We start from the raw sequence: 24,946 nt of genomic DNA on the forward strand, positions 1-24,946 counted from the left end.
GCTTTCTTTGTGAAGTCCTGCAGCTCGCACATACTTACGCGAGTCCTCAATCTTTATGAGAGGGTTCGTCAGGATGGGTGTGGTAGGTGCTGAAGGGACAGTCTGAGGTGACTGAGGGGGGGTGACAACAGGGGAGGGGATGGACATGCTGTCTGAGACGCTCCCCTCCGCGTCCTTGCCCTTCTCCTGCTACACAGGAGCCCCGGCGGGGAGAAATGACAACGCATGCAACAAAAACAAATGGGATGGTTTCAACAGAAACAATAATAATAATAATAATAAGTAAAAGGAAAAACAACACAATATTTGACCAATAATAATGCAAAAAAATGAGAACTTTGTTATGAAACAATAAGAAAAGGATTTGAATGGAGGAAATACAATGAAAGAAGCTCTAATGGAGGAGGAGGGAAGCGGTGATGAGAAACAGAGGAGCCTTCGATGTGCTGCAGAAATCTGCTGGTTGGGTTTAATCCCCTCTGGAATATTATCACACATGATTCTCACATTATAGGTTTCTATAAAAAGGGGCTCAATACAACCAGAACCAGAACTTTAGCTCCTTTTCAGTAGTCTCCACTGCATAGCTGATTTTATAAAACAGCTTTGCCAACATTCTAATTCATCTACTGATCTATTAAAATGTATGTTATACTCTAGTATGTATCTTTACCAATCAATAAATGTTGCTTAAGTAATGGAAAATCGATCATATTATTTAAAAAGGTAAATAATACTATTATAAGACTATAAATATTATTTTTTATCTATTTTAATGCACTGTACTTTTGCTTTGCACCATAACTGTTGTTTCTTTTTAACTCTATTACAATTAATGTTCTTGAAGAAGGAAGAGACACACAGAGATCTTCAACTGCAGGAAGGATGAGACATTTTTACCTTCCTCTGTCCACCTCCGGGGACGTGACCAATGTTGTCCAGGGAGCCGACTTTGGACTGAACTTTAAACTCTACCTTCTCGGTTTTGATCTCCACATTTCCACCACCTTAAAAGAAACCGAGTACAGTCATTGAATTACAGAGGTTCAACACCAGACCTCACCAAACCCAAAGTAAAAAAACAAAAAAATCAAAGAAAAAAAAAATTCCCAAAACTGCCACCAGCACACGCATTCAAAGCAAGTCTTTCTGGAAACATTTGCACTTTTCATTTTTAAGCACTTTCACATATAACAGCAGCTGATGTGTGAATTTACCTGGCTTGTGATGAATGTTGTCTTTCGATCCACATTTTGATGTAACGTTGCTCAAATCAATCTTTTTGTGCACGATTTGAACCTACAGAAGAAACGAGACAGAGAGCAGAAGAACAGCTTTAACCAAAAATGAAACATCACATCACTTTAAACTGTAGCATTTTATAGGTCTGTTAGTTTGTTTCCAAGAAGGTAAAAACTGGTCAATAAAACGGTACATTAGAGAGCAGACTACTATTAAATCCAGTATTAGTACTGAACTAAAAAATGGCCAAGCTTAAAGTGCATGCATCATCAGATTTCAGAGCCTGAAAACAGAAGTATTGAAAGTATGAAATATGTATAAAATACAAAATATTTTTTCCATGGTTTTCAAAGCAGATAAGTATAAAAGGAAGAGCTGTTAAGTATAAATAATTTAAAACATCACTCTTTTACGCTGTAACGTCCATCAAAACTGTCTCTGTTGGAAACATGTTTTACCCCAACACTAAAACTATCGGAACAATTGTAAACTTAGATTTGAGGGAAAGAACAAACTGTGATGGTGGAGAGATTATGTTTACAGATTAGGTTTATTCCATAACTATGGTTGTTTTCCTCAGTATTCATACTATGATCTCACATCTGAACTGCAGACTTTGCAGATTGTTTATTTGTCTTAAGTATTTCTCCAAATAAACCAGCCTCACTCTTGGGCAATTTTCAGCTGCACTACTGAAGTTCTTGTTCTTTTTTCTATCGCTCTTTTTTACTTTAAAAATCCAACTAAAACCACAAGTAGCTCAGTTCTTTTTTCTTTTTTACATATTCATTTTATTTCAGTCATGGAAATGACCACAAGTCTGAACTCAGTTGAAAATGTTGCAAAAATGATGATACAAGGCCTTAATGTTTATGCTCATTTTAAACTCTGCGTTCACGTTGCACTTTTGTCATTTGAAGATAAAAGCCATAGTCCTCAACTGTGCATCACAGTGCTAGCCTGGAGTGACCTCATCTTACGGTCGATTGTGTGGCAACACAAAGCGCTCAGTCTTTCCTCCGTGAGGTCGAGGACAACAGGCTTAGCTTGGAGAGGAGAGCGAGGACAGAGGCTCTTTGTAGCTCCTGCTGCACAATTAGTTCGTTTCATTCAAATGTTTCCAACTGAAGTTTAGTAAAAAGTTTTGAGGAAGAACCACCCAGGACACACTGGATTCACTCATGCAGGTTTAGGGTCCAGTTGGGGCGGTCGGTCGCAGTCAAACGGACACATTCAACAGTTATCAAGCTTATGTTACACCATGAGCATTTTATTCACTTGGTAACAACTGATTACAAGAGGAGACACGGAGAAGGGAAGGTCTGCAAGATAAAATGCTCATGACTGCTCATGAGTTCAGGGATAAAACTGTTATTTGCAGGAGTTAAGAGGTCAAAGTGGCAGGAGTGTCGAGGTCAGAACGGGTTGGACACAGACTGGAGGTTTCGTGCAATCCTTCTTCTTCTTCAGGATGCATTTAGCACACCTGCAGCATGTTTTACTCACATTGCCACCACCGGGTACATGTTTTATATTATCTTTGGAGCCACAGCGGGACTGCACACTGCTTAAGTCCAGCTTCTTATCAAGAATTTGCACCTGGATAGTTTTTTTTTTTTTTTGTGGAGGGAAAAAACATTAATGTTATCTTGCAGAAAGAGAAATGACATTGAGGAGAGTTTCTGAGAAGAAAACTGTGGAGTTCAGGGGAGTCAGGCTAATCCAGTTGGCTAAAAAAATCATATCTAAAAAGCTTACAACTATAAACAGTTAAATGACAGCGTCGGTGTTTGTTTTAGTTTGATATTGGAGCCAAAGTTATCTTTTTAAAGATTTCAGAGGCTTTCAAATCGCTAAGGATATTTGTCAAATATCTGACACTTTCAGGGAATGACCATAATGATACTATTTTGAAGATACATTTTATCCTTTGAAAAAAACATCCTGGTAAAACAAAGATATTAGAATTAAAAAAAGTGAATAAAAATGCTGGTTAGTCACAGAGTTCCTTGTTTGTGTCCTGACTGGATCACTGAGAGGATTTGTTGGATGGATTTGTTGAAGAACTGCTGAGGACGGTGTTGGGTTCATCCCTACTCACGTTGCCTCCACCGGGAGAATGTTTTATATTGTCTTTGGAGCCACACTTAGACTGGACAGTACTAAAGTCCAACTTCTGATCAAGTATTTTAACCTGGAAAAGTGCAGAAGTGAGGGGAAGAGGCTGTTATTGTCAGAATCACTGAAAGTAGCTGCCTTGTGTTTATTTAAAAATAAAAAAACGTGATTGCTTTGACACAATAATGTCTCTGAAGTGTAAATACAGATAGATAGAACTTCAAAAGGAGACACGCATGTGGCTGCAACACATCCTGAAACTCTTTATTGAAGCCAGAGATATAAAAGTGAAACAGATTTCCTACCCTTCCTCCTCCAGGCTTGTGCTTTAAGTTGTCTTTAGAGCCACAGCGAGCTTGGACGCTGGATAAGTCCAGCTTCTTATCGAGGATTTGGACCTGAAGAGAAACAACAAAGGGTAGGTAAGAGGATCTGCAGAGGAAGAATAGCTGAAGAGGAAGAGGAATCATTTTGAATTAGGAACTTAAGTTAATTGGACTCCTTGTATTAAAGCTGCCATTCATAGCTTCGCATTTTCGTTTTACTTCTTCAAGTTGCCTCAGGAACTGTACGACGACTGTTACGGCGACTCATGAAGGCGATTCGTTGCACTGGAGTAAAAAGGCTAAATGCATGTGCATGCCACACTTTTCAGATTTTTGTTGATTTAAAAAAAAAAAAAAAGCAAGTGTCTTTTCAAGTCTGTCTTCAAAATGTTTATGTGGCAAAATTTAAATGAAATAAAAATGTCACTCAAAAGGTGTTAATAGTTTTGAAGTCATACATGAATCAACCATTAACCTAAAATAAGCAAAAAAATCAAAGTATCATGTGAAAATGTAAAAATGTGATGTTCTTTAGTATCATCTTTGATGTAATTTCCAGCCGTCTGGCACTTTACGACGGGTTTCACTTCCAAGATTCTAGATCAAATTTTACAGCCAAACTTACAGCATAAAACACCAACAATATTTTCCAGATGATATCATTTTAAAGGCAAAATTGTGCTTCCTTTTTTACTCTATTTGGTTAAAGTAAAATGCTACAAAACAGTTACAAATGCCAGCTTTAATTTATTATAATCCTCATTTTAGACCTTGATTTTTCTTGGTGCAAAAGAATAAATGATAAATTTAATTTTATTCTTCAAATTCCTGTTATTAGGAGCTTACCCTTTCATTTTTAAACTTAGAATTTTTCAACTACTTAATTATCCAAAAGGTTGGATTTAATTGTCATAACTGCAGACAAACTCAAGGGCTTTGAGTTCATCTCCCAGTTACTCACATTTCCTCCCCCTGGCTTGTGTTTGACATTGTCTTTGGAGCCACACTTAGACTGCACACTACTAAAGTCCAACTTCTGCTCCACGATTTGCACCTGGAAAAATGAAAACGGCAGCTTTTAGATGTAGAGCAAAAGAAACAAACTTAAGAAATGAGCTGAAACGGACGTCACATTGAGCAGCAGGAATCCGCATGCAGGCTGGAGAATCGGTTAGCTTTAGGTGCTACAAACGGCCCTCTGTGTAATATTACCAGAACTGAATTTAATGCTGAAAGATTTCCAAATGTTTTTAAACAGTAATTTGTTCTATAGATTAAACTGATTAAATAAGATGATCTATTGTGGTTCTGCAAAATAGAACAAAAATAGCTAACTGGAAGCTTCCAGTAGTGCTAACTAGATGTAATGCTTTTAATTTCACCAGTGCGTGCCTGACATGTGACTAAGCCAGCATAAAATTAGACCAAATGCTTGCAGTACCTTTGTTTCCAAAATAAACCTCCATATCTATATCAATCTTACAAAGCAGCCACATATTCATACACCAACACTGTGCTGAGTGTTAAAATGAGAAATGTAAATGTAAACAAATTTCCAATGCAGAAAAACTGACTGATTTTAATTTAAGTCTGACAAACAAAATCTGATTTCAAAGAACCAAAACTATTCACAAGGACAAAATATTAAAGCAAAAGTCACTGAATTAGTAGCGCGTAAAAAAAAAAGATCTGACACATACTGCATGAAAAATTACTATTGCTGCTGCAAAAGCTCATGCAAAATACATTAGGTTTCTTCCAAAATAGCATTTGCTACCAAAGGCAGAGTGAAATCGTGTTTTCACGTGCAGCTGCAGTTGCTCTTTGAAGGCTTTTTCAGTGTGTGTCACTGTCAAAATTGAATGTAAGTGAATGTACTTTGCCCTACTGATCAAATTTCTTGTTGCCTGTTTTGTGCAGCGCAGCTCTAATAAAATAAGCCAAGGTTGCAAAACCTGCAATACACAAGAAACTGACAGCTTTCTTTTGATGTCAGGTTATTTTTGATAGACCTGAAACCAGATATTTACATACGCAGCATAAAGAGACGCACGTCTTCCGCACTGACTGACATTAAATCTGATTTAACCTAATTTAATTCAGCAAGAATTATTAAGGAAATTGTTTCTATTTCTATTTTTTTATTATTCATTACTTTAATACTAAATAATACATGGAAAAACTCTTGTATCAACATGTTCTTAAAAGAGACTCAAAGAAGAAGAAGGGAATACTCCAAAAGCAACATACCAAGCCAGAGAGCAGTTAGCAAATCCTCTTGGGGACAAAGATCTTAATTTTTGGAGGTGTGCTCCAAAAACAGTTTATTAGACAAATAGTTTATTGAGATTGAATCTCAGACAGAGAGGGATGGGGGAAAAAATCATGTTTTTAAAAAAAAAAATAGTGTACATAAATATCTTGTTTCAGCTGTAAATAACAAAACAAAGAGGAAACATTCTAAGTAGGACTACTGAGTCAACTACAGTAACGTGTCCTAACCCTGGTCCTCTGTGTCTCCTTGCTGCCTCACACCTGATGTAAATAACTGGGTGATTAAAATGCTTCAGCGGCGCTTCACGACATGCAGAGAAGGTCATGCAAACAGAAACATATCTAAACCATGTAGGACAGAGAGGCCTGAGGACCGAGGTTGAGAACTACTAAACTAGATAAGTACTGTTTATTTCTATCAGTAAATAACTCATTCAGAAAACAGCTGAAGCCATGTGTTAGATAGGTGTCGAGAAAACATACAAAAAAAATGGCACCTCTGTGTTGTTTATGCTCGCTAACTGAATCTTTAATTAAAGAAGAAAGGCTGAGATGTGCCAACAAGTGCAGTGAGTTTGTAGTGAGTCAGTTACCTTCCCACCTCCAGGCTGGTGTTTCATGTTGTCTGTGGAGCCGACCTTTGACCTGACGTTTTTCAGGTCAGGCAGCGGCGCCGCAGCAGCCAGAGGAGCCGGAGAACGGCTTTTCAGCGATCCAGGAGATTTCGGATTGGAACGTACAACCGCGACCTTTTTCACTTTGTTGGCCTCGGCGGCAGAAAGTGCCTGGCTGCCGGGGGACTTGGGCGTACCGGGGCTACTCTGCCCACTCCTAGCATCTAAAACAACGAAACAAATCAAACATGAGTTGTTTTTTTTAAACAACCATGAAGGATAAATGGTTGAGGCAAGGGTAAACGAATCAAGTAAACACTAACTAGAAGCACTACTGGCTAAAAGCTGTCCAAGTTTGATCTGTCAGATCATCAGTTTTTTTTATTTGGGCCATGCAAAGAGGCAATCTCCAACCATTTGCTGATTTGGGTTACCTTTTTCATTTTTTGGAGTGGGCGGTTTCTTGGCACTAGCTGTGTCACAAATAATAACATATTCTTAAATCTTTAAACTTAAGTACAGAAAGTGAAATATAATGAATTGTGCTTTTCCCCAGTTTCTTACCTGGTTGAGCTGCACTTCTGGCAGTAGTTTTGGCTCCTTGGACTTGAGGCTTTGCAGCACCAGCACCCTAAAAATCAGCACAACAGCAGGTTAGTTTCCACGAGGGAGAAAAGTTGAAGTGGTTCTTTAAAAAGACAAACAAAACAAAAAAACTCAACTTAAAGGAAAGACGGGTTTGTTTGGGCATGGCATTCACATAAAATGTTGAAAAACAATAAACAAAGATTAAAAAAAAAGATGACTTGTCATGATGAAAAGACCTTCAGGCTGATGGAAGAATGTTTTTTTTGTTTTTTTCCATCCGGTTCAGACCCCTGACCTGTAATCTGTCAGACCGGTACTTACTCCAGGCTGCCGGGGCCCTGGGCTGCTGGTGGCTTTAATGGGGATGGAGCTGTGGCCGTTTCGGGAGGAACCGGGTGTTTTGTTGCCCTTGGCGACAACAGTGGGTCTTTTAAGGTAAGAGGGTGGTGTGGTGACAGTTTGACTCTTTGTCATGAGAAGGAAAGGAATGAATGAAAAACAACAACTCAAATGATACCAAACATAAAATGAAAGAATGATTTAACAACTGAAGGATGGCAAAAACAAAAGATGAATGGATTTCATGTCTAAGAATAATTCTGGTGTAGTAAACTGGTCATAGTTTCCATTTTTAAATACCCTTCCTTCCTTATTGCAGTCAACAATAAATGAATCTTGATGTTGCTGACAACACTTTATGAGGATTTTGTTAAGAATATGCTGGAAGGTGTACCCAAAATGCCGTTGTCATGGTTTGCACTCTTGACGTCTGCAATGTGTCCGTGCATCCACCACATTGTGAGTGGCACGTTTTCCTTGAGAACTGCTACAGATATGTACTTTCAACTTAGTTCAAAGAATTATGTTTATATACAATAATCTACTACAAAAGTATTCTCTCATCTCTCTGGCGCTTTGTCAATTCCAGTGTGGTATCAAGATACGATGCCACCTGTGCAGCTGGTGAAGTTTTCTCATTTCTAAATAATCCAGAGTGAACAGTTAGTGAAATTATAACAAAGTGGAAGCGTCTGGGAACAAGAACAAGTGTCATGTAAGATCACAGAGACTCATTTAGGCAGTAATCACTACTGAATATGTGAAAAGTTTGGTGGAGGCAATAGAGTGTGGCTTCATTTTTCAGGAGCAATGATGTGCCCCTCAGTTCCCATGATAGGAAGTTTTATTGTTTCAGCAAAAACAAATTCCTTTCTCCCAATTTTATGTGAACAATTTGGACGTGATCACACACCAGTGCACAAAGAGAAGACCAATAAGACAAGGATGAGCAAGTTTGGTGTGGAAGAAGGTGACAGAATCTGGACCGTGACCTGATAGAACAAACCTTCTCGTCCAGCATCAGTGTCTGACCTGGTGGAAAGTCTTACTAAATGAGTTGAAGCTGTTTGGGTTGCAAAGCAACTCAACATCAGAATAAATCCAGCGGATTAAGAGTGGGATGAGCTATATTATGACTACTTTAGGACATATAATGTAGTGCTAATAATGGATGTTACTGGGACAAAAAATAATCAGTAAGACTTATTTGGGAAACCTCCAACAGGTGGCGCTCTGAAAGTATCTTGTTCAGATGACTGAACACTTGCAACTCAAAAGAAATAATAACTCTGAAAGGTTTTTATACACCAGAATTATCCTTTCATAACAATATTTTACATATTTCAAACAAATGATGCTCTCGGTCACATACCTTATCTCCATTATTTGTCTTTACTTGAGCTACAAAAGAAAACAAAAGTCAAATTTATGCCATGGCTTTAGTTTCGGCTTCCGATTCTTCCAGGTGAAATAAGTCAACACATTTCCCTCCAAGTGTTCAGAAAAACCACAATTATGGCTAGCAAATGAAAATGCACAACATGAAATAAGTTGTGTTGGGTATGCAGCATGCAGAGTGAAATAAAACACATGTTCACAAGCAGAACGTGTCTGTTTTGGGCTGCATGACCAGCTGGGTGGGCAGACATGGAAACAGAAAGCTAAAGTGTAGGGTTGAGGGGGGAACAACAAGCTCCTCAGCTTAAAGGTAACATCCTTGGAAATAATTTGGAGAAACAGTGCTGCATAACAGAGAGGCGAAGCTGCATTTGTAAATCAAACATGTGGAAGGAGTCAACTGAAGCAGGGCTGGTTCTGAACTGGTGAACGTGACAGCAAACAGACCTTTGAAAACAGCGACCGGCACCAGAGACCTTCTGGCTGCAGGGCTTGGGCAGGGACATTTCTGGAGCTGGGAGGAGGCTTGAGCAACGCTGCTCTTCTGTAAGTCATTGGAAATGTCAGGCTTTGAATCGCTGGCCCTGTGTGGTGATGACTCACTGCTGTTTTCAGCCTCTGCGTCACATAGCGGTTTGGTGAAGGGACGATGCTTCCCAGAAATGCTCCCAGTGGTGTGTGTTGGAGGGAGATCTTCTGAATGTGAATCAAAGCCAGATTCTGACAGCCTTTGTTTCTGGAGACTTTGCTTTGTTTCTGAAGGGCTATTCTTGCTTCTAGAGTCACTGTGACACTTTGTTTCAGCTCCTTCGACACACAGTCCATCTTTTATCTGCTCCTCCTCCTGGTTACCCCACAAGCTTCTGTCTTCAATGGCTGTCAGGTCCTCCAAAGCTGCGCTGCGGACTAAAAACGTCGCAGGCGTGTCGTTCATTTTCACCAGGCACTCTGATGCATCGAGGCTTGTTGCCCTCTGAGAATCAGCAGCTGCGGTCCACTCAGGGCTCCCCCTGCTGGCCTCTATGTCCTGCCTCATCTCTGACCTGCAGCTGAGATCTTCAGAGGCCCATAAAGACTCACTTAACCTCTTCCCACACTCTCCCACCGACTTTTTTCCTGGGTCTGGGGAAGAGGAAGTGTCCATGAAGTCAATGACTTTCTCAGCAGCTCCATGTTCAGCTGGAGCAAACTCACCATTAGCAGGCCTCAATAATTTGGCTTGAAAACCATGTTAAAAAAAACAACCCCAAAAGCCATTTACAGCACTTGTTTTCCACCTCCCCATAAAACGAAAAAGAAATGTGAAAAAAGGGAAAATATGAGATCACCGAGGAAACACAACAAAAACTTAAAATGAGAACTGAAAGATGAAATTTAAAACAAACTGAGACAGTACTACACAATAATTGAGTGACAAAAGATGTTGCATTCCAGAAAAAGGTAATGGTCTGAAGCACAAAAACACCATTTCTGTCACTACTGCTTGCAAAATGGCATCGCATGTTGTCCATTAATACAATCTAGTGTTGAGGTGATTGTGAAAAACAAATGATACAAGGTGTTTTAAGATACATAATGGTGTCTAAACACATGTATGTGATGAAATATAAAGAAACTAAATTAACAAGCCATTTTAAATTCAATGTTCAATGTTCTTTGTTACTGTTAGCAGGTCAACTAACCGAGCTACTAAACTTGCAGACAGACATGCTAATCTTGTAGCCATCTGCAAGATTATATAAAGAATAAGTCTCTTATATTTTGATTAGAAAAAAGAAAAAAAGAAAACATTTTTTGCTTAAAACATACTAATGTTTGAATGTCAGTAGACTATAAAACGGTTTTATTGAAAGTTGTTTTATCATCTGACTCTTGCACTTGAATGCTGGTTAATGTGCATATTTTAGACCTGAAATACAACTTAAAAAACAAATTCTAATCTGTTTTTCTATTGTTTTTTTGTTAGCAGATAAGGAAGTTTCAAATGTACTTTTCAAAAAGTGTCTTATAAGTCTTAACTCTTAACAGCTGAAATGGGAAGACGCATCAATATAGGATGATGGGCTTGTATTTTTAACGCAACACTTTGAAACTCCATGTTTGTAAAAACTAACTTTTCCTGACAAATAAAAACACTTACAATGACAGTATGTTACGTAGTTGAGTGGTTGTTAATTTTTTTTACACAAAAAATGATGTTTTACTACACAAATAATCCATGCTGGAAACGTTGGTGAACTTCATGTAAAGTAAACACAGGCAGGGAGGGTGGATTTCTGCACATGCATCACAAAATGTTTCTACTGCATGGTGGACAAGTATTTGCATTAGAAAATGTGGATGCAGTTTGTGAGCATAACGTTTGTCAAGTAAAATAGAGAAAAAAGTGAATAGTCAAATTAGCTTGAGCAACATCATTATTTCTGCGTTTCAGAACAAACAAATGAAGGAAAACATCTAGCCATAGTTGCCATCTTGATATTTCCTGCCCAACCACCATGTGGGTAGCATTAGCTTGAAGCCAAATGTCGTGTTATGAGAAAAAACCCATCAGAGTAACAGTGGTTGGTACAGAACCCGAACTTGCATCTCACCTGAATGCTGCCTGAGTTTTATAGATTCAAGTCAGATTTTGTCGCAAGTAGTCACTCATCACTGTGGCTCACCAAGGAGGACTTTCATATCCTTACATATTGAGTCACATTTTATTCCAAGCTGAAGTTCTCAGAATCTTGACTTCCTCTTTTTCACTGGAGAAATTACCACACGCATCTTCACTTTATCAGTTCAGTTACAAGCTGGGTACGATGCCCTCGTTGCTATTTTCCTGGGTGTTTATTAGAAGTGCCTCATAGTTGCTCCTGCAACTTTCGGCTAAGTTACACGCTTTAGATATTTCTCAAATTTTGGACACAGTAATAGATAAGAACCGTTGTGAACTACGCGGCTGAACACAGATAAAAAGGAAAAGTTATAAAAAATCTGATAATTTATATTGAAAAATGAACCATTTAAGAATAAAATTTCAGTTGCCTAAAATTAATACAATTAATAAATATGCTTCTAAAATTCTGTCACTGATGTCAAAAATAAAAATCTTAAAACAAAAAACAACAAAAAAACTGTCCTCTTTGGTGGAAATGTGTACATGCAAAGAAAACCCTCCCTTTTAATAGATTAAACATTTTTATGGATATACAAATTACAGCATTTTAAAATGACAGTAATTTTAGCATAAAAAGTGAATCCTTACTGCTTTGATAAAAACATTTTACAAGTCCTTTCATCCAAAAACCGAAAATTTTAATATTAGAAAATACAAAATCAACAAAATCCAGAGCGCAAAAATATAAGCTGAATTATTATATATATTTAAAACTTAAAAATACTTATGTATATTATGCATTCATTATAATTAAAAAATATGTATGCATTTTCCTTCATGTCAACATTAATTAGTCCAGTCTGAGCAGAGTAATTGAGTTCAATAAACGACACAATCTTTACAACCTGCTTGAAAATCCCAGCAAGACCTTTCAATCCCTTTGGGCTACTTTCTTGCGCAGCTGGTGTTGTAAGTGTACTTATATCTGTCTTCAGCAGTAACTAAATGACTTCCAAGTGGAATCAATGAGAGATATAGCCTACCTGTTGAAGTGGCTCCTCCTGCTGCTCGTTGACCGGTATGAGACAAATGGAAAAGACACGAGAGCTCAGTCAGTAATGCATTTTTGTTGTTCAAGACCGATTAACGCACTCACTCATCGCAAAGAAATCAATAAGCCTGCAAACAGCGCGTCTTCAATCAGTGCAGAAAGCCTGCAGCCAATACCTGTCAGTCACAGTAATGAAAAATTCAAAGGTATAAGGGAAAATATGCAAGAGCATAACAGCAAAACAAGCATAGCAGGTTTCTACACACACACACACAAGGCTTGCATATGGACCATGTTAGCTGGTGTTTCAGCTTTACCACAACTCGTGTCTGCGTAACAAATTACACAAGTCTCCGGTCTGCATGTGGTCTGACCACTTCTTTCAGTCTAGGATAACCATCATGTGCAGCTAGATTAAAAAAAGGACTTCTTTGCTATTTTAGTGTGAGGATTGGGTTGCCGTTCTTTATAAAGCAGCGTCAGAGAGCTGGGATTAGAGAGAAACCAAGCCAAAGCAAAAAAAAGTGAAAAGCCAAAAGAACAAAAAACATGTTTCAATTATACAGCTGAAATAAACCAGATTTTTATACATGTCACAAAAAAGAGCAGCCAGTAACTTTGGCCATAGCAGTTGAAATGTCTGATAACTTGAGAAATACAAGTCTTCATTTTATCATGTTAAAGTAATCCCTCTTGTTTTGGAAAAAATAAAAAAATAAAGCCACTTTCTAGTTTGGTTGTGTCCCTGTATTTCTATTGGACTGTCTGTAGATGTACAATTATTGTCCAAAACACGTTTACCCTACTAAGGACAATAAAACATAAACTGAGATTAAATGGTTCAAAAAAAAATCTAGATAAAGCAGAATCATATTCTTATTAAAACTAAATTCTAGGGTATTTATCTAGAATTCAAACAACTTTTTGACAAAGCTGTAAAAACCGATGGAAGCACAAGAGATTGAAAAGAAGTGGAGGCATACCAACTTGCTCCTGGTCCTCTCTCAAAGTGCTTTTATTGTCTGACAGCTCAGAAGCAACTTCTGCTCCTTTCTCTGCAGGAGTAGCTGACACAGGATAAAATTAAAAGTCAGTTTTCAAATTAACTAAGCAGATTTATCTGGAATTTTCTGTAACAAGTGGAGAATTGTCCTCTGTCTGCACTAAGAGTCCTCTTCGACCTTTCCAGTCTCTTTGTTTTGGAGAAGCTTTCGCTCTCTGTGTTTGTGATCAAAGCATGCTGGCCCCAGGAAGGAATGACGTTTTAGCGCTTGTTTCTAACAAGCACAGAAAGCCACTATTTTCTGTCACAGTGGCTCCTGACAGGGTGACTACATGCAATTACAACGTCTTACAGTAGCAGGACAGCAGAGCAGATTTAAAGCAGGAAAATAAAAATTTCAATTAGTGTGGGTTAAATTTGGGAGACTGAAGCAAAACACAGCTAGTGTCTCTCTGTAAAAGAAGAAAGGAACTGAGGGATAAGTTGAGCACAAAGTAAACCAAGCAGAAATGGGAGTTGAAGCAGCTTTTCAAACATCAGGATTGGGGATTGTTTGTCAGGCGTTCGTACCAGGATGCAACTCGTCATCATACTGGTTGCTCTCTGGCTGAGAAAGTTCACACACAGTTTTCAGCCCATTTTCAGTGACCACTGCTTCTTCGTCTGGAAATCAAAATCGAAGCTTATTAAAAAGAAAATGTAAAAAGTGACACCGAATGTTATGCACTCTCAGAACTGTAGCTTGTTTGTCTGTACCGTAGAGGTTTGTACGGGCTAACAACTACAGCCTAACTTCACACTTCAACCACTACACTGAACAGACTCTACATCTACTTAAATGTGTTGATTAGATACTCACTTTGTGTTCCACTGCTTATTGATAAGCTGTTTAGCTTTGCAGATGAACGTGACTCTGTTGGCTGTGTCCTGTTAGTACACGGGATAATGGGAATTGGAAATGGGTATAACGACTGCACTAGTGAGGGCTGCAAACTGGGAAAAGCTAGGCTACGTACTAAGTGGCCATGTGGTATAATGGGACAAAAAAAACAGGAAAAAAAACACACTTCTGATGGATTTCAAACTGATTATTATCAGCAATGTAAACAATCAACCCATGTTAAGATGGATAAAATAACAGACTGATTTTTTTCTGCAACTTTCGTTTCGCAAGCTCAGTCACACTTAGGAGGGAAGTCAACACAAATAGTGATAACATGACAGCAACACAATGAATTTTGCTATTTTGACTTGACGAAAAGAAATTATAACCATAATTGCAATTTATCATGCCATCCAAGTCCGCTCTGCCAAAACCAGGTGGTAGTAAGACCATTACACCCTGAGCTGGAAACTGAAAAATTAATATTTTAAGTAATAAAATCTAGGGCTGAAATAGAAAGTGGAAGCTAGCTTCTAATTAAACAATAATAATACAAAGAACAGGAAAAAAACATATTGCTGATGAGTATGAAACAGATTAATATCGGCTGAAATAAAATGCATATTAGAATTAAAGGTATAAATAAACAAGTATCAGTAATATACAGATGCATTTTTAGACACAGATTATTAAGATCTGCAAAAAAACCCAAAAAACTAAACATGTCTAAACCTTTTATTACAGAACCATCTAACAGAAAAAACTTTTTAAAATCTAACCATTAATTTGAATCTATTCTGTGAGCCCACAGCATCACAGATGACTATCCCATCACTATGCTTAACAATCAAAACAAGGTGCTGTTTCCATTTCCTCTTTTTTCCCGCAAACTAAACTGGAATATATGTTAGTAAAAATCTCATCTTTATTCTTATTATCCCATCCTATTTAGACATTTGTGTCACAGCATATTTATATGCATAAAAACAGCCATGAAGAAGTAATTAAAAGTTCCACTCTGATTGCAATTAGTTGCAATTTTCTAAATATTTCAGTTTGAGGTAATGCTATTGCGATAGAAGACATGTTTAACAAATTATTTGCATCTGTATGTTTGTTGTACTGTCAAATAAGGCAGTTGACAGACAATATCAAGAGATAGCAGAAAAAAATGTTAAAGACATATTGAAATCCACCAGCAATAAATTAAGTCTTTAATGGCAGTTTTTGTACTCATACATCCATAAAGAGATGCTAAAACGTTTTGTCTTAGTGCTGTGCAGTACATCACATCAGCACTTAAAAGAAGACAAACTCTTGATATTAGAAAATAGTTTTCTCTGCAGCCCTAAATGCTTGATTGCTTGAACAGCAACTTAAACGACTAACACGGGTCTCGTTCATGAACGTCTGACCCAGATACCCGGATTACAGAACCCAGTCCAGCTGAAGTCCATCGTGTATTGAATGCATTGTGTAAAGATTAAGACAAAAGAGGGCAGAAAGTCGGGGAGTCGGGGCCCTGCCCCCTCACTGTACTCTCACACAAATCTACATTTACAGTCTTTACCATAATAATCTGGGATTAAAGCTCTGATATGAAAAAAATAGGAATTAATCTGCATCCTGTGGGCGTCGGAAAACACAACAAAAACATAAAAGGATTAGTTAAAGCACATTAAAAGGGAATTAATTACTATTACTGACGTGAATTTACAATGATGGAGATTTAAACATATTTTACACCATTATTCACCTGCCTAACAAGAATGTATTAATACCGTAAAAAAGAAAAATCTAAAATCGTTAATAAATTTTATTTTAATACATAAACTTTTCTAACACAATTGTTGATTTAAGAAGGTGCATGTCATGTATGTATTATTTATCGGAGATTTCAAATGCGTGGCGGTGATGAACATGAATTACTTGGTTTGTTGACTTCAGGCTAATTTCTAAGCATACAAACTTACATATATACACCTACATACAAATATATAAACATAAAACAATCTTTTCAGGGTTAGGGACTTGTGTGCGTGTCATTGTCTGCTGCTGATGGCTGACCTTTCATTTTGACTCCGTTCTCCTGGTGATGCTGGTCATTGATGGTCATGTTTGTTAAGGAGGCACTGACGGTGTCTCCAGAACCGTAGCTGTTCGAGGCGTTGTTCATGTACTCCATTGCCAGTCACTGGTCAGGCTGCAAAAGAGGAAATGACAGAAAGTCAGGAGAACAGCCCAGAAAGTGCCTCACGTCGAATAAGTCATAAACTTCACGTGCAAGGCAGCTTCGATGAACGAAGTGGCCTGGCTGGAGGGACTAAAGGTAATGATGACGCACTTGAGGTCCATCACCTCCAAATGTAAACAGACACTGGGCCTGTGCAAACCCGGTTATTTATACATCCTGACGTGGGGTCGATGCTTCATGTTACAGTCTCACAGACCAAAATAGCTCCCCTCCTCCCCTCCTCCCCTGCAGCCCATGTGCATGCTGTCCTCACTGTGACAAGCGGCACTTCCTGATCAACCTCTTTGAGTTTACAGGAGCCGAACTCCCAACAAGTCGTCACAGTGCAAATACGTCCTCCTGCGCCACGGTAAAACCCAGACGCTCCTTCAACCAGCCCACAACACATCAAAGCTTATGAAAAAAGAGAGGATTACATATCAGATTAAGCCCAAGCCTCTGGTTACATCAGTTCAAATCATATTTGTTAATGCCCTCTGTCACATGAACTGTCAGACCCCGGCAGTGTGGAGAGCTTATGCCATAATCAGACTCTCCATCCAAACTGTGATGCAGATTTGGCAACTTCTAAGCTTTAGTTCCTCTCTGATGCCCATGTTGGCAAAGCAACATGACGGTTTAATCTCTCAGAGGTACGTTATTGCTGAAAGCCATCAGCTACCAGTAGACAGATCATACTGTAAGGACACAAATTGGTTTGATGGAGAAAAATAAACAGTTTTCGATTGGATGTAAGTTTTAAAAATCATTTAACATTTTTACTTTTTGGCGGCTTTTTTATTCGGGCATCCTAATAAAAAAGGATCTGTGTCTCCCATTGTAACTCTGGAAATGCCAAATTCTACTTTTGGAGGAAAACTTACATTGAATACATCGTCTCTCTTCTTTAAATATAGCAGTTGCCTCATCATGCTTTGGGATTGCTTTATTTTTCCCAGAAGGGACAAAAAGCAATCCTGAATGACAACCTGTTAAGAGGCTGCAAATAATTCCCTTCCAGCAAGATAACAAACTTTAACATACAATCAGAGCTACAATCGAATGGTTTAATTTACATTATGTTGGTCCAGTGAAAATCCAGACCTAAATCCAATTTCAAATGCATGTCTGGCCCTAAAAGCTGCTTTTTGAAAGTATATTTTTGTTTATACGCCTAGCCATGTGTAAAGCTACTAGAGGGGGCCATAGAAATAATTTGATGTGCAAGAAACTGGTTAGGAATGGGTCAGGTTGTTGTTTTCCATGACGCTGGGGAGTCTTATTATGGGAAGAATGCTACAGTAGCAAACTATAGAAAACAAGAGAGGAACATGAGGGTGCACACAGAGGGCATGTCATCCTCAAACCTACATTTTTAAAGAGGATATGAACAGTGTGACTTCATTCAGATGCATATTATAACTTATTCTTGTTTGAAAAGAGTCCAGCTGTTAACTCAGTCCAAACCAAAGTGAAAACATCTGAAAAATTATGAAGCAGAAAACACAAAAAATGAGGCCCTGTTAAATTTTCACAGGAATCCCACAGTAAAAACTCAAAACCCCAAACACTGGTTGAGTTGAGCCTACACATTGGGGACAAACATTTATCCCATGTAAACATTTGCAAGAAATCCAATCTTGAATGAATATGTAAACAGGAAGTAGTTTCATCTTTTTCTTTTAGGAGACTGCATTTCATTAAATTTGCTTTTCAGTTCCTGAAGGTTGTAAAACTCAACATTTTTTGACACCTACAAAAAACCCCCCTACAAAACTCTCCCACTTAGTACAACTGTTATTTACAAGCACCAACACCTAAACTGTTGTCCTGGTTACTCTGCGAGTGTAAATACACCTGGCTCAGCTATGCAACCTTCACTCTGCCTGCCTTCTTATCTTATGACCTCATGGCTGTTTGCACTTCCACTTTCGGCCCAGATGGCAGCAATGGGACAATCAGAACCGGAGACAAAATGATTTTTCTGTCTCTGACTCTTTAAGTTTCAGATTTTTACTGTTCTGCTTTGGTTTGGGGCGGCATGGCTATGGAAACAGATAAAATCAGGCAAAAACATGCACTTTCTGTATGTCTTTGCCTGTCTTCCATAACAGGAAGCCTTATAAGCAGGTCGAACTGGGAGAGAAGGATATAATTTGAAAATAAAAATGAACCATTTTCATTGATGGTGGGAAACAGCTGAAGGTATCCTAATAAAATCCAGTTATTTAACTCCTCCAGAAACAAAATAACATGCTAAGGGCGTTCCACCTGCACACACTCATTTAACTGGATAGATACTGATCTGTTTATCTTGTAACTAATTTCTTCATTTTGTTTTCAGAACGTTTTGTCATAAATTATGAGGTAAAATTAAATTTTTTCATCATTTATCTTACATTTTTGACATTTTTACTTTCATATAAAGTTTTGTATAGATGCATAAAGTTATTTTTTAATAAAATTGATTATCAATTACTATTTTACATGGAACATTTTGCAGGCTTAGTTTTTTTCTCGAAATATAATGAAAATGACTATCACGTTTAAAATAATCATAAATACCAAACAAATGTTAAATATTTCGAGGTGCTATCATATTAAATTGTAAACTGTTCCTTTACATATTTTTTACAACTATTTAAAGCCAACAGCTGCATATTATTGTCACAAATCCTCACAATTATATCTTTAAAAAAGAAAAGTCTTTAGTAATTTAGCAAACCATTCATAATATGGTTAGAAAATACATAACACTGGTTTGAAAATTGCATGAATATACATATATTTTCCTCTAATGAGAAAATGTATTATATTGATTTGAAAACATTTTTTGACAAACATTTCACATCTCATTCTTGTTAAATGTGATCATTTACCTCTATGAAGTTTTTCCTGCCATAATTAATGAGCCACATTAACATGTTTCACCTCAATAACGTAGCTTTAATTACTTAAAAAAATTAAAACAAAAATTTATAAAATAAAAATTAACAAGTTAGACTCTGCTTGTTAACTGCTAATGAAAATGAGTCAATGCACAAAACAGTTCAAACTTTTCCATCCTACCACGCTACACAGTGTAGTTGTGATCAAAGTTGTGTAAACAAGGTTTTATGCAGCAGATCTTTATTACTTTTACTAATTCAGTTTGTCTGAATTACTTTGCCACAGCCAGTTGTTGGAGAACTACAGAATAAAAGCAGCTCCTGTAATAAGAAAAAAAAAAAAAGAGTCTGTAAAGTGAAAGAGGGAGACACCAGCTGAATATAAATGGCAGAGTGTGTGTTGTATTGAAAATCCAATGAATAGTGTACTCTCGCTGAGCTGCGGGACAAAACTCGTATTGTGGCTTCATGCATGACAGAATCCAAACAAGAAAAAGAAGAAAGCTGTAACACTGCCAACGAAGACAATCCCTCCAAGAGGCCGTTCACGCTGCATCCGGGAGCTCCGACAGCTGGAGAGCAAACAAACTCAGCGCTGATAAGAGAGCTGGCTCCTGCAGCTGCTCAACAGACATACACACCACACCACACGTATAGTAATGTAAAACAGGGTTAACACCCATGAGAAAACACACTATTGCTAAACATTGAATCAGTAAAAGAAGTAATCCGCATCACTCTAGAATCCCTCTGCACACATCTTGTCCCAGGTCAGACTGGGATGTTAAAATTTAAACAAAGCTTAGTCACAATGACACATCTGTGTTGATATAATTTGCTATAATTTAGCCATAAGGGTTCGTGTTTTAGTGACAGGCCAGGACCACCACCGTGGAGAGGCTGGTGGTAATTTAACCAGCAAACCCCTATCCGGACGCATCCGTTAATCTCAGGTTGATCTGATTTGAGACCAAACACAAAGGCACACATTTCAACTCCTGCAGAAAAAGAACATGACAGAAAGGTTTGTTGCAGCTTCACGAAGGGAAGAGGCTGAAAAGGTCTGCTGCTGCAGCCTGATCCTCTCAAGGGCGTGTGAAAATGAGACCTTGGCACAGAAGTCGCCTCTGCAAGAAGCGCGATCAACAGGGATGTTGACACAACTCCAGGAGCTCTCAGCACAGTGCAGGGTGACAGAGTGTGTTGGACAGGTCTGCTGAGTATGTAGATAACTCTTAAAATTGCTTTATTCTTAATTGTATTCTTGTCAAACATATAGGTGCATCTCAATAAAGAAGAAAGGTCAATGAAAGGTTCACTTATTTCAGCAACTCATGTGGAATCCCAAAGCATCTCTGGGCCAAAACGAATATACAATCTCTCCAGAGAGTTCTGGGTCTGCCCTGGATTCTCCTCTCGAAGGAACATATGCAAGAATCCAAATGGTGACTATTACTCAACACACCTTGCATGAAAAACTATGAAAAGATGGATTTTCTACTCCAGATGGAGCGATAAGTCTCCGTCTCAAGTGAAAACGTTTTAATCTTCTCCACTTTGTGTTTTGTTCATGTGTAAAAAATAAAATCGGATGGCAGAAGATAGACGATAGACTGAAGCTTGATCTGGATGTTGCTTCTGTCTGTTAGGGGGGAAGAACGTTTATCCAAGATTAGTTCTCAGGGGATCAGGCCCGGAAAGGAAACCCAGACATTGCTCTCTTTCCAAAGAGGTAGTTTTATCACAATATTTTGTGGTATTATGCTGATAACAATAAATTGACAATTAAAAACTTTAAATTTTTTTCTTCTAATGAATATTCTTTGTCTCTAAGGCTTCAGATGCTATTTTTTTTTATGGCGTTTCATTAATTTGCTCATGATTCATATTTCAGGACCGTGACAGTTGGAGTATTGAGACCTGTGAGTCAAAAGCTCCACTTTTTTTGTCCCTTTTTCAACAGACCAGAGCAGCACAACTCAGAAGGCTCCAATCCATCCAACCAGCTCCTGCTTCATTCGACCATCACTCATGAGCAAGGCACCAAAACAGAAGTAGTTAGATTTCCTCCTCTTGAGGCTGAGACTGGCTTCTGGTGTGAATGTATAAATCCACTTTTTATGGTTGAAAACTATGGCCTGACTCTACAGCTTCAGCACACAAAGAAACAGAACCAACATCATCTGCAAAAAATAAAAAAGTTCTCAAATCAGACAACATCCTCTCTACGCCCACAGTCAAAATGGTTGGTGACGAGTTTGACCAATCCTGTTGTCCATAGGAACCAATGCTCCTTAAAGCAACCCAGCATCCTATAATCTCACATCACCTTCACAAAAAGCCCCAGCAGACATGTTTGTTAGCCTTTTTCAGCCCCTCAAAACACATGTGGACTGGATAAATAAAGAGTCATGAGACGGGAAGCTACACAAATCAGGAAAACCCTTTTTGTGAAGGTCGTATTGGATAAAAGAAGTTGTCCAGAGAATAAACTGAGGTGTATTTAACCTCTCTACTGACACCTCACAGTTAGTCGGAATGCATAAAACCCGGCATATTTTGTCAGTCTATCACATTAGCTACAAACTAGGAAAACAAAGAAGATGCTTCGTACTTCTGCTTGATGTAAAATTAAAACCTGACAGGTTATGTTGCATAATTTCACTAATTGCTTCCTTGTGTAATTCCTCAGAGCTACATCAGGTCAAACCTAAAAACAAAGGGGACTCGGATGGCGTGTGTGTGTGCCAGTCTCCTCAACCGGGGCAGCTCTTAGCTCAGCTGGAAGACGACGATGCTGCTCTGCTCTCATGCTTGATTGCTTCTGTATCTCTGACCTACTTTCCTCATCATTTGCCTCTTGGCCGGCTCACTCAGCCTCCCAGCCTGCAGCTTCTGCGGGCTAGCTCTCTACTTTTGCAGTGTGGGAAAAGCCGTGGTGATGGGGAAGGCTGAAGGTGGGGCACTTTTTCATTTTCCATCTATAGTGTCTTGCAAGACCGGCCAGCATGCATTGTTTTTTTTTGCTCATAAGTGATGAACACAAACACGCTGCAGTTTTGTGTCAAATGACGCCAACCGCACCCACTCTCCACATGCTTTGTTCTTCTTCAAAGTTACAGCGCCCTTCTTAAAAAAAAAGAAAAACAAATGAGACGTAATCGACTTTCCCTTCCAGTTTGAAGAGGAGCTAAAGACACGCTGAATATCTACAAACCACAATCTTTCAATGAGGAATTCAAAACACGAGGAACTCTTGAGGTTTAATTGTGCAAATCGTTTAACTGCTGAATGCTCGGAGACAATATCACATCTAAACACACAGTTCTGCGAGAGCAATGAGCCACAGACTTCAAGTCAGCATGCTGCTAATTAACCGAGCAGAACAGTGGAGTTTTAAAGCCTGCTGCGCCTTTTCGTCTTCTGTCTGATGAGGAGAAGCTTTTTCTGACAGACGTTAGAACTCTGTCAGCTTTTCCTCTCTATTTTCAGCTTGGAGTAAATGCAAACATACAGGACCCCTTTGTGAGATAGCATGTTTAGGAAGCTAAAACAAAATAACTGTTCTTTATATTTAGAATATGAATAATAAATCCATATAAATTCATGTATCCAAAAGTTGCTTGAATGTTCCAGCTTTGTAGTAAAACGCAGGATAAAGACATACCAGATACAATCCAAAGAAGTAAATTCAATGATGTTGTTCGGTTCTGCCAGCCTAAGCTCTCGGGGCAGAGCCGTCCAATGTGAGGCCGGCTGTTGGATGCGGTCACATTTGGACTAAAGCCTAAAAGGGCCTCTTCATGTTTCGCTGAGTGAGTCTCGACAAACAAGGCAAGTCTCTTGATTCAAATTTTTAATCATCTTTAAATATGTATAAACTCTATTTTGCTTAAATGTACATTTCAGTTAAAATGTTATTCTGCTCGTTTTTTATTCATGAATATATTGCTACACAAATGCAAATGATAATTAATATGTATTCAGGCCTATTTGAAATTGATTGTTGTGCAGATGAAATGTGAGGAAATGAGAGGGATTTTGTTGAACATCAAGTCCTACGAAATCTTCAAAGTATGTGTGAGACTTCTGATGTGCCCCGTACTGAAAACCACATGTATATTGGGATCAGGGGTGTGGTATTTGTTTCTTATTTAAGAATCAAAATACCGTTTTGGGTATGAATTATTAGTGTTCGGTCACTGTCCCAAAGAGTCAGATAATTATTATATAAACTAATCAGAAGGTAGGTTAAGCTCTCAGTTTCTCCTTTAGATTCAAGCATCTGGTTTGGCAGCGGGTTTGGGTCAGTTCTGTGATATTAAAGTTTCAGTTCAGTTTAAAACAGCAGTGGTGCAGATGTGTGACACATATATGAGAGCTGCGTCACTCATGCAAGACAATGTTTTTTGACGTGTCCAATGTCCACAGCTCATATGGTGTGACAGAGTTGCTAGGCTGAATGGACCAAAATGTTCAGAAATTAAAACAAAAATCTTTGACTCACTTTATATCATACCTTGGCATTAAGCCACTTTGTTAGCTTTTAAACCATCCGAGCTCCAAGTTTAAGGCTTTATTGTTAAACTTAAAACAAGAAATAATGTTTATTAGTTTATCAGCTTATATTATAAAGTCTCGTTTTCTATTTTTGTGTCAATATTACCTTTTCATTGATATCCATCAGTGATTGTACACTGTGTGTCTGGATTTCATTTATTTTAAATTTGATTTTTTTTAATTATTATTATTATTTCTGCAATGATGCCATATTGTACGGAAGAGTATTAGGGCCACAAAAAAAATAATTCTGAGTTTAAAGTCAGAATTCTGAGATTAAAGTCAGAATTCTGAGTTTAAAGTCAGAATTCTGAGATTAAAGTCAGAATTCTGAGATTAAAGTCAGAATTCTGAGATTAAAGTCAGAATTCTGAGTTCAAAGTCAGAATTCTGAGATTAAAGTCAGAATTCTGAGTTCAAAGTCAGAATTCTGAGATTAAAGTCAGAATTCTGAGTTCAAAGTCAGAATTCTGAGTTCAAAGTCAGAATTCTGAGATTAAAGTCAGAATTCTGAGTTCAAAGTCAGAATTCTGAGATTAAAGTCAGAATTCTGAGTTCAAAGTCAGAATTCTGAGTTCAAAGTCAGAATTCTTAGTTTAAAGTCAGAATTCTGAGTTCAAAGTCAGAATTCTGAAATTAAAGTCAGAATTCTGAGTTCAAAGTCAGAACTCTGAGATTAAAGTCAGAATTCTGAGTTCAAAGTCAGAATTCTGAGTTTAAAGTCAGAATTCTGAGTTTAAAGTCAGAATTCTGAGATTAAAGTCAGAATTCTGAGATTAAAGTCAGAATTCTGAGTTCAAAGTCAGAATTCTGAGATTAAATTA

At 38.0% G+C, this 24,946-nt stretch overlaps 1 protein-coding gene across 13 annotated transcripts in view; it reads right to left on the bottom strand.

Annotated features, from left to right (window-relative positions):
- LOC116727097 (microtubule-associated protein tau-like) overlaps window positions 1-24,946 on the bottom strand; it is a 33,422-nt gene that overhangs the window by 4,950 nt on the left and 3,526 nt on the right. The window contains exons 2-17 of one of the 13 annotated variants that reach the window (XM_032574234.1): window positions 16,509-16,644; window positions 14,129-14,221; window positions 13,539-13,622; window positions 12,548-12,568; window positions 8,874-8,902; window positions 7,484-7,627; window positions 7,139-7,205; window positions 7,009-7,047; window positions 6,554-6,798; window positions 4,648-4,740; window positions 3,666-3,758; window positions 3,344-3,436; window positions 2,749-2,841; window positions 1,218-1,299; window positions 901-1,007; window positions 39-189 (exon numbers count right to left, since the gene is read on the bottom strand). In XM_032574234.1, coding sequence (XP_032430125.1) covers window positions 39-189; window positions 901-1,007; window positions 1,218-1,299; window positions 2,749-2,841; window positions 3,344-3,436; window positions 3,666-3,758; window positions 4,648-4,740; window positions 6,554-6,798; window positions 7,009-7,047; window positions 7,139-7,205; window positions 7,484-7,627; window positions 8,874-8,902; window positions 12,548-12,568; window positions 13,539-13,622; window positions 14,129-14,221; window positions 16,509-16,626 — 1,552 coding nt within the window. In that variant the 5' untranslated portion in view covers window positions 16,627-16,644. The remainder of the gene's footprint in view (window positions 1-38; window positions 190-900; window positions 1,008-1,217; window positions 1,300-2,748; window positions 2,842-3,343; window positions 3,437-3,665; window positions 3,759-4,647; window positions 4,741-6,553; window positions 6,799-7,008; window positions 7,048-7,138; window positions 7,206-7,483; window positions 7,628-8,873; window positions 8,903-12,547; window positions 12,569-13,538; window positions 13,623-14,128; window positions 14,222-16,508; window positions 16,645-24,946) is intronic. The other 12 variants (XM_032574231.1, XM_032574237.1, XM_032574236.1 and 9 more) reach the window with 12 other exon arrangements.

The sequence above is a fragment of the Xiphophorus hellerii genome, chromosome 10, assembly GCF_003331165.1.
Source record: "Xiphophorus hellerii strain 12219 chromosome 10, Xiphophorus_hellerii-4.1, whole genome shotgun sequence".
NCBI lineage: Eukaryota > Metazoa > Chordata > Actinopteri > Cyprinodontiformes > Poeciliidae > Xiphophorus > Xiphophorus hellerii.